Source organism: Vanellus vanellus (assembly GCF_965231255.1).
Source record: "Vanellus vanellus genome assembly, chromosome: 4".
NCBI lineage: Eukaryota > Metazoa > Chordata > Aves > Charadriiformes > Charadriidae > Vanellus > Vanellus vanellus.
The window spans coordinates 45,006,381-45,016,594 of record NC_138909.1 but is presented as its reverse complement, the minus strand read 5'-3'; the positions used below and the strand labels follow the sequence as shown (position 1 = coordinate 45,016,594).

Sequence of the window (10,214 nt, the reverse complement as noted above, 5' to 3'; positions counted from 1 at the left end):
CCTCTCATACCTGCGGCCACCCTGGCGGTGGCCCCGCTCCACTGGGGACCCCCGAGGGAGACCCCCATCCTTACGGCCATCCTCATCCCCCCAACACCCACCACAGTGGGGCCACCAAGCTCTCCGGGCTCCATTGCTCCTGTGGGACCCATCCCTCCCCAGTGACACCCGGTTCCCCCCACACCAGTTTCCCCACGGCTGTTCGACCAGCAATAGGAGAGGGGGACGGTCCCCTTGTTGTCCCCCCTCCTCTACTGAGGCAACCAGACAGGTTTCCAGCGGATTTTGCTTTTTATTACCACGCAGTAACACACACTACAGCTGCTGACTACCTACGACAGGGAACGCACACACACAGGCACAAAAATAAAAGAATAAATTAAAATAAAACTGTGTAAAAAAAAAAAAAAAAACAAAAACGGAGAAAAGGAGGGAGGCAAAAAAAAAAAAGCGAAAAAGGAAAATGAAAAAGGGGTTGGTTACACTGAGCTTCTAGGTAGGACGTTTTTATTTGATCTCATGGCTGACGGACGGCTTCCAGCGCGGAGGAGGATGCGCGGTCGCGTCCTGGGGCCGCGGGCACCCCGGCAGCCTCCTCTTCCTCCTCGGCTCGGCGGCGGGAACTTCCCGAAAAGCACCTCCGAGGGATGCCCCGGGCGGCGGGGGGGGGACGGGGTGTGGGTCCCCGGTCATGCCGGGCGCCCCGGAGGAAAGGCAGCAGGCGGCGGCAGCGGTGGCTTCAATGATGTCCCTAGAGTTCGTTTGGCGATGCCGCCTGTGCCCCCCCTTCCTCCCCCGGGTTCCTCTCCATGGTGGCTGCACCAGGAGCCTGTCCCTGCCTTAGTCGTTGGAGGTGACGTCGATGTCTTCTCCGCTCGACTGCTTGGTGGCGAGGCGCCATCGGTTGATGTGGTGGGAACCTTTCTTCTTCTGATCTGAGTCCGGTCCTTCCTCCTCCAGCTTCTGCCGTTTGTATTTTGTCCTCCTGTTCTGGAACCACACTTTCACCTGGGGGAGAGGGAGAGACGGGCGCTCACGGGGGTCCTGACACTGCCGGCCCCAGCGAGGGATGGTGCTGCAACCAGGCAGCAAGCTCAGTTTTCCTCGGAGATCAGAAAAACAGGAGTGCTCCCACTGCCACCCTGCCCTGACTCAGTTTCCCTTTTGTGGCCAGGTGGGATGGGGGAGACAAACACAAGGTTGCGAGATGCTGCAGCTTCCCAGGTCTGCTCTGCTGCCCATCCCGGCCAGGAGAAACCCAAGACGGGTGAAAGACACTCAATCCCACCTCAGACACGGGGCCAGCAGGCACACGGGACCCTCCTTACAGCACTGCAACCTGGTGCCCATCACCCTGGTTTCAGGGCTGTGCCCCAATCGGCACAGCCTGGCAGGGGCAGCCAAACCTGGTCCTGTTTCATTTGGTGGCAGGATGCCACAGGTGACACCATGAGCACAGCGGCCGTGGCTCCAATGACCGTGTGGGACAACACATAGAGCCATCCTCACACCTCCAGTGAGGACCTGTGTCCCAGGGCTAGGGTGGCATCATTAGGTTTGGGCCGGACTGTGTATAACCAGGTAACTAATTCTAGACAGAATATAGTTACAATTATAGATCATTAATTTACCTCATCTAGGTTTCAGGAAGCCTTTTCCACCATGACAGTGGTCAAACACTGTCCCAGGAGCCTGGAGAGGCAGCAGCATCTCCATCCTTGGAGATAACGTCCTCCTCATCTGCCCGAGGCCCAGAGCATCCTGCTCCAACCCCACACACCCTCGATGCCAGCGCCGGGAGCACAGCCTGGGGCAGGGGCTGGACACAGCAGCACGGACACTGCAGTCGGTTTGGGATACTGAAAGCACCTACGTCATCGGTGGTGTGGGATGCTGCGGGCACCCATGCGGCTGGCAATGCAGGATGCCGTGCAGCCGGGGATGCGGGATGCTGCAGCAGGCAGAGATGCGGGATGCTGCAGTTAGGGATGCAGGATGCCGCAGATGGGGATGCGGGATGCTGCCGGCAGCAGTGGTGGGATACTGTCCGGCTTCCCAGGCCCCACAGGACACTAGGTGCCGCTGCTCGGCCACCACTGCTGGCCCAGCACAGGCCAGGCTGAAGCATTTACCCGCTTGCAGGTGGTGTGGTGCCCACAACCCCTCCAAGCAGCCGCTGCTGCACCTTGTCCTCCGGGACTGTCGCCCACCGCCCCCCTCTCCCCCCCTTCGGCTTTTCCCCCTTCTCCTTCTGCATTTATTGCAGGCGACACTTGCTTTCTGCTCCGGAGCCTTTTGTGGCGAGGTGAAGGACAGCGTTCGCACCTCGCCACGTTCCCCAGGTGAGCAAAACCCTTGCAGGGTGCCGCGCAGCCAGCGCAGTACGAGCCCTTGACTTTAAGGCATGCTTAGGCTATTGAAACAGCTGCTTTATGGCACCGGTATATATTATAACACCACCACCACCCCCCCGCCCCGGTCTCAAACCATTTGCTTTCCTTGCTTTGGGGCATTTCTGGAACAATACTGAGCTGGTGCTTTTCATTCAACAACTGCAAAGCACTTTACAAACTTTAATTAAAGCTCTCAGCCCTCTGGGAGCAGGGAAGTTGCCTTATCCCTAAATTATAGAAGGGGAAACTAAGGCATAAAGCAATTAAGATGCTTGAGTGAGGCTCTGTGGAAATCAGGGGTGGGTGTGAAGCAGCTCCCGCATGTAAAGCCTTTCCTCCACAGCTTGGTTCAGCTCAGAGAAACCCACCAGGATACGACCGTCTCCTGCAGGATGAGGCTTTCCTGTGCTTCCCGACTGTCTCGGCTGCGGGAACGGGGGTGTTTCCAGTCTGGATGGGCTCCCTGACCCCTCTGATACCGTATCCCTCGCTCCAACAGCCCAGAAGCCACAATGAGAGAAGTGTGAGAACCGCACAGTGGGCAACTGGGGGATAAGCTGCCCCCTATGATGCCTCATCCTGACTCCAAGAGTAATTGGTTTAAACCCCCAAGCCCGGGGGTTTTATCCCTTCCCAAACCCTTTGCAGTATTAACCGTTGTCATGCCGGGTATTTGTGTGTCCAACTGGTGTGATGCTCATGGGGTCCCCGCCACGGCACTCCTCGGGGCCTGCCCTGCCCTCCAGGGTCACCAGCGTCTCCCTGTGCTCCTGCTGCGGGATGGGGACAATCCCTGGACGGCTCCTGCATCCCGGTCCTGCCTCTATACTCAGCTCCCATCCACTGCTTCACCTGCATGCACGATGCACTCCCACTCATGTGCAACACCCCGCGGGCCATTGCGTCCACCGAGAAATCGCACCCTGCTTCGGGGATGCTGGCAGCACCCAGAGAAGCAGCTCTGCCCGAAAGGTGACGTTGCCATCATCACACTGGGGACATTTAAAATCCAGTGGGTTCGTGTGCAGCTCCCCTGAATAACAGCTCTATGACCCAAACCCTGCCGAAGGCTGAGGGCACAGGGATGGGTCTGGACTGTGACTGCGAGGGACCAACCCCATCACCTGGGGCCAGACACAGTGACACCACTCATGCCGTGCCATCACCTGAATGTGCCACCACCTCGAAGGGCAGCGGAGCTCCCCAGGCATCAGTGCTGCACCCTCGCCTATGCCTGCAGTCCCAGCTGGGACTTTTCTTCTAAAAACCCCCCAAAACTTTTAAGAGCTTGTTTTTGGGGATGGTCCTTGGGAGGAAAACACTGCCAGCCCCGGGCTTTGCAGCACAGCCACTCTCCGGCTGTATCTGGGATGCTCATCTTTCTCCTCCCGTGACTCCCAGGCATCCACTCGTTAATTATTACCGCTCCTGCCAGAGCGGCTGTGAAGTCCAGCCAGCCCCGACCCGCTGGCCAGGGCTGCTGTGCCTCCATCCCTGCACACACGGTGCCCGGAGGGGATGCTGGGCTACACAGTACCTCCACAATCACCCCAAAGCCGGGCAGGGATGCTGGGATATAGGGTCTCTCCATAATCACCCCAAAGCCAGGTAGGGATGCTGGGATATACAGTGCCTCCGTAATCACCCCAAAGCCGGGCAGGGATGCTGGGATACAGGGTGCCTCTGTAATCATCCCAAACCTCCCACTTGGCAGGAGGCAGGGTGATGCCTTTGCTTTGGGAAGGCAGATTTGAGACCCCCGAGTGGGGTCAGCACCACATGCTGCTGGGGATGGAGAGGGTCTGCCCGCACGCCCAGGCTATGTTGCGCAAAATTAACTCAGGGAAGTTATTTCCCAGCTCAGCATGCTCCCCTGGGAGGCGAAGCGACCTGACAACGCTGGCGATGGGCACGGTGGTGCAACCGCCCGTGATGCCCTGCCCCGCACCACTGCAGCCTGGTACCCCCCCACCTCCTCCCCGCTCCCCACCTGCCCGGCAGAGGCATCCCACCCACAGCACACCAGCCCCCGTGCACTTACGCTGCCCGGTACCCCCGCTGCACGCCGCACGCCGGGCTCCTTATGCCATCCACCTCACACACACCGTGCCGTGTCCCCCCCCACATCATCCTGTCACACGCAAACCCCACAGATGGCTCCTTGCACAGGCCACCCCGCATCCCCCCGCAGAGCCCTCCCTACGCGTACTCCAGCCTCATCCCACTTATTGAACACTTGTGTTTGCTTCGGGACCATGAGCTGCCGCTGCTTTTTTCCCCCAATCCCTTTTTTTTTGTTGTGTCACGGGCCCGTCTCATCCCAGACTAATGCAGCACCTTGGCAGGAGAAAGGATGGAAGGGGTTAAACACCTCCACCCTTCCTCACCCTATATCCCAAGGCATTTCCTGATGCCGGACAGGTACCCCTACCCTTTTCACCTTCCCCCTGGGCTGCTCCAGGTGTTGCTTCCTGGATGGGGGACCCGGACCGGGCACGGCTCCCTTTTCCAGTGGAAAAAAGCAGCTGTGAAATAGGGCCAGACACCGCCATAACCAGCAGCCCCTTCTCAGAGCCGCTAAACCCATTTGAAAATAATAAAACACACCCACCCGTGGGTTTGGACTTGGGGCCGGGTATCCCTGCCGTGGGTGAAAACACGCCTGTGGCACCCACTGTCACACCGGCGATGCGTGTCACCGAGGACGGGGGGTGGTTTTCCACAGGAGGTTTGCGTGTGCGCAGGATTCCTCACTGGATTAATTTAATAATAATAATAATAATAATAATAATAATAATAATAATAATAATAATAATAATAATAATAATAATAATAATAATAATAATATGCCCACTTTTGTAATTTTTGCTCTTCCACCCTGCTAGTCCCGGTACTTCAATGCCCATCCCGTATCACATCCCACTGCCCATTGGGGTTATTTCCCTCCAGGTAATTAAAAGATGTTTTAAAAGATTATTTTTTTAAAGCCACAAAGCCGAAAGGGAAAAAGCCTTCCCTGCCGCCTCGCAGACCCCCCTGCAAACCACCGCCGCCTTCGGGGATGCTTTGTGGCCACTCGCTGCCACCGCTGGTCCCGAGCCTGATACTCTCTTCCCCCGGGAGCCGGCCCCAGCCCCGCAAACGCCTCAGCCGTGACCCGCGTTCGCTCCCTGCCCGCAGGTGATGAATTACCCTGCGCTGAGCGGTTGCAGCAGCTTTCCAAAACCATGGAAATACCATACTACAAAATACGCTGCAGTGGATAAAAAAAAAAAAAAAAAGAAAATAGATCTATATTGCCTCTTTCCATTTCTAAATCTCCACCCGGATTTAGAGGACGGATGCCTCTGCTTTTTCCCCAATAAATTGCGTTATTACATTTAGGCTCGGGGCAATAATGCAAAATCTGAGAGACTCACTGAGCTCACCCTCGGGCATCCCGCAGCTGCCCTTTCCGCCCAGGCAAGTCACTGTTTGTTCTTTGACCTTTGGATTTTGTTTGTTTGTTTTGTTGTTTTTTTTTTCTTTCCTTTAACATCATTTTCAGCCCGGAGAGGTGACAGAAGCAGCAAGGAAAGGACCTGAGCTGGGGTGGCAGCTACTGCCGTGCCCTGCGAGCCGTGGGGCTGTGGGAGTCAGGATAGCACTGGCATCAGGATACAAACGGCCTCTGGATTTTGGGGGCTTGGTCCATCCTCCCTGACAGCCGCACCTGAGGTTTTCCACTGTCCCCATGACAGTGACATTTTCCTCCCCGTAACTTCCCTTTTGCAGAGATGCATTTGGAGGTTTTGCTTGGCAGAGCCTCGGCAAGGATGAGCCAGGCGGGTACCGGGAACACCCACGGCTCCAGCTTTATTTTCCAATTGAATTAAAGGATAAAAATTAAATTAATTCAGAATATAGGTCAAGCTACGTAGCCAGAATTCGGAGAGAACTTTCTCCATCGACTCAGTTACTGAATACGATGGGAAACAGCGTACCTTCACCCAGAGCGTTTGGGAATAGCTGCTCACCAGGACACCGGGCTTGGACAGAGATGCTCAGCCCTGACTCCCCTGTTTTCCCCCAGCACCGTACGCTTTTCTGTTTCCTTTCATCCCTATGGTCCCCCCAGGTCTCATCATTTCAAAACACCCGTGAAATGTCTTTTCTAAAAATTGGAAAGTTGCAGCTGAAATAAATGCCCTTCGGCAGACACCCATCCTTGCACCCATCCTGACTTTCGGGCACCGCGGTGTTTGGGTACAAAACCAAAGCGGCACAACCGAGGCGCATTTTTGCAGCTGTCTGGGGAAGGGTCTCACATTGCTGCTCCTTGTTTAACTGGATTTTTAAAACTGTGTATTGCTCCGGGAAAACACCCCAGGCAAGCAAGAAATAACACCGGCAAACCGCTCCAGAGACTGGCACGACGCGAGACTGGCATTCCCAGCCTCAAGCCCTGCCGGGGACGACTGCAACGACCAAACACTGTGACTAAAAAAAAACCCTCAAACCCACCCCGAGCCCACGCGAATCCGCACGGTTCAGCCACGGTTTCCACGCAGGATTCCTGAAGAAATCCAGCCGGGATATTGCAAAGCACAGCCCCAGCCCTACACGGTGCCGGAGCTGCCTCTGCCGCCCGATGCTGAGCTGCTCCCACTGGCAGACGGACAGACGGACAGACGGATGGTGGGACTGAGGGCTGTGGGACAGGCGGGTGGGAGGCTGCCGGGGGTACCTGGGTCTCGGAGAGGCTGAGGCTGCTGGCCAGCTGCTTGCGCTCGGCGCCCACCACGTAGTGGTTCTTCTCGAAGGCCCTCTCCAGCCGCAGGAGCTGTGACGGTGAGAAGGCAGTGCGGATGCGCTTGGGTTTGCGGGCGAAGGGGCCGTGGAGGAGCAGGCTCTCCTGGGACACCTCGCTCCCTGCGGACAGAGAGAGGAGTCAGGGTCCCGCGCTGGCACCCCCAGCCCTGCCGCTCCCCCTTCTGTGGGACCACGGGGGGATGTTGGGGACCCTCTCTTTTGCCCTGCGACATGGGGAGGACAGACAAGGAGATATTGGGGGGGAGCCCTGGACACTTTCCCTGTCCCAAGCTGGCAGCATTCGCCCCCTCCTGAGCACCGCAGTGCCCATGGCACAGCCACGCTCCCTCCCCGGCTGCCCTCGGTCCTGTGGTGGGGCTGGGCATGGGGGCAACGGAAGGGGACGGGACAAGAGAGGGAAAGAAAGAGAGGAAGAAGGGGGAGGCAGAGAAAAAACAGAAAATAAGAGAGAAAAAGGAGATAAAAAAGGAAAAAAAGAGAGACAGCCTAAGAAAGTGACGGGAAAAAAAAAAAAAGAGAGGGAAAGGGAGAAGCAAGCAAGACAGAAAAATAAGACAGACAGACAAAAACGAAAAGAAAGAGTGAAAGGGAGAAGGAACGAAAGAGAGAAGGAAGAGAAGGAAAGCAAGAAAGCAAGAAGAGAAAGAAAAAAGAAAGAACGAAAAAAAGAAGGAAAAGGCAAGAAAGCAGGACGGCAAGGAGGCACTGGAGGAAGGGCAGATGCGGGCAGGTGGAAGGGCAGGGAGCGGCGCAGGCAGGGGACCGAGGAGGCGGCGGGCGGGCTGCGGACGGGAGCGGGGCCGGAGCGGAGAACCCTCCGGAGCCACTCCCGGGACCGGGCCGGGGCCGGTGCGGCCGGTCGGGGCCGTGGGGGCCCGGCCGGAGCCGTGTCCCGCCGGGCCGATGCCCCCGGGCGCCGCCGGCAGCGGCCGCAACTCCCGGCGGAGCAATTTCCGGCGGAGCCGCCGTAGCCTGGAGCCGGACGAGGGGTCGGTGCCGGTGCCGGGCAGATAAACCCTAATCTGGGCTCCTCCGGGCCGGCCCGGCCCCCGGGACCCCCCGGGGCATCGCGGCGGGGACAGCGAGGGGACGGGGATGGAGAGGAACTGGAAAGAAAGGACAGGGAAGAAAAGCGGAAAGTACAGAAAATCGGAGGAAAGGAAAGGAAAGGAAAGGAAAGGAAAGGAAAGGAAAGGAAAGGAAAGGAAAGGAAAGGAAAGGAAAGGAAAGGAAAGGAAAGGAAAGGAAAGGAAAGGAAAGGAAAGGAAAGGAAAGGAAAGGAAAGGAAAGGAAAGGAAAGGAAAGGAAAGGAAAGGAAAGGAAAGGAAAGGAAAGGAAAGGAAAGGAAAGGAAAGGAAAGGAAAGGAAAGGAAAGGAAAGGAAAGGAAAGGAAAGGAAAAAGGGACAGGACACAGAGGAAGGAAAAAAGGAAAATAAGAAAGAGAGAGACAGAAAAGGAGAGGATGAAAAGAAAGATAAAGAGAGAAAAAATTAGAAAGAAAAAGAAAAAGAAAAAGAAAAAGAAAAAGAAAAAGAAAAAGAAATAAAGAAGAGAAAGAAATAGATAAAGAAGAGAAAGACATAAAGAAGAGAAAGAAAGAAAGAAAGAAAGAAAGAAAGAAAGAAAGAAAGAAAGAAAGAAAGAAAGAAAGAAAGAAAGAAAGAAAGAAAGAAAGAAAGAAGAGAAAGAAAGAAAGATGAGAAAGACAGAAGGTATAAAATAAAACAAAATCTCGCTGTGCAGACGAGATCCCCCGCAATCTTTCCCTTCATTCACGAGAAGGAGAAGCCCCAAGTCCCGTCTCCCCGAGCCGCGGGGCCGCGCAGGGAGGCGGCAGCGCCGGTCCCGTCCCCGGGAGCCCCGCGATGCCCGTCGGGGACCCCGCTCCGGCCGGGGCGGCCGAGGCGGGACTACCGCGGGGCTACCCCGGCGCCCCCCCACCCCTCCCCACCCCGCGCCCGCCGACGGCGGCTCTGCCCCAGCACGGCAGCGGGGCGGCGGGGCAGCGGCACCGGGAGAGCACCGGCACCGGGTGTGCAAAGGCGCTCCGGTAACGGGTGTGCAAAGGCGCTCCGGCACCGGGCGCGCAAACGCCCGCAGCACCGGCCCTGCGTGCCGGCACCGCAGCAACAGGTTTTGCCTGCGGGTCTCCCTCCGGCCTCCCCGGTTAACGGGCCGCGGTGCCGGGCAGGGCAGGGCAGCAGCCCCCCGCTCCGAGTCCCGTTCCCCCCCCCCCCCCTCCGCGCCCCGGGAGGAGCGGAATGCGGCCGGCGGTGCCCGCAGCTCACCTTGGAAGCGGTGCCCGAAGAAGCGGTTCCGCAGCACCCAGGGGTAGAAGTTGAGCGGGTCGCGGTGCTGCGGCCCGAAGAAGGAGTGGGGGTGCGGCAGCGCCGAGCCCCCCAGCTGGTGGGGCCCGACGGGCAGCGCCGGGTGCCCCACGGCCTCGGGGAAGACGAGCTCGGCGCTGCCGTAGAGGGCCCGGCCGGCGGCGGCGGCGGCGCCCTGGAAGCCGGGGGCGAAGGCGGCGGCGGCGGCGTCGGTGGCGGGGCCGGGGTAGCCGAGGGCGGCGGGTCGCGGGGGCTCCTCGGGGCTGAGGTGGGTGTCCTTGCCCACCAGAGACTCGATGGTGAAGCAGCGCTTCGCAGACGGCTGGAACATGGTTTGAGCCGGGAGGGGTTGGGGGGGGGAAGGGGGGGCCGGAGCGGGGCTGTTCCTCCGGGTACGCGCGTGTGTGTGTGTGTGTGTGTGCGTGTGCAAGAAACCTCCCCCTGGGCAGCGCGCACACACACACGCACACGCACACACACACACACACACACACACACACACACACACACGCCCCGCCGCCCACCCGCGGGCGCCCACGCACCCGCAAGCCCCGGGCAGCCGGTACAAATACGGCCGGTACCTGGCGGGGCCCGGAGGAGGGGGCGGCCTCACCTGCTCGGGCCGGGGCCGGGGCCGGGGCCGGGCAGGGGGAGGCAGAGGAGGCAGGGGGAGGCAGGGGG

The 10,214-nt window shown here is 58.3% G+C and overlaps 1 protein-coding gene across 1 annotated transcript; it reads right to left on the bottom strand.

Annotated features, from left to right (window-relative positions):
* Positions 1-840: 840 nt before the first annotated feature.
* EMX1 (empty spiracles homeobox 1) lies at positions 841-9,864 on the bottom strand (the record flags this gene model as incomplete). Its single annotated transcript, XM_082482936.1, has 3 exons — positions 841-1,008; positions 7,120-7,304; positions 9,495-9,864. The coding sequence occupies 3 exons, from the start codon at positions 9,862-9,864 to the stop codon at positions 841-843; spliced, it is 723 nt and encodes a 240-aa protein (XP_082339062.1).
* Between the last annotated feature and the right edge of the window lie 350 nt (positions 9,865-10,214).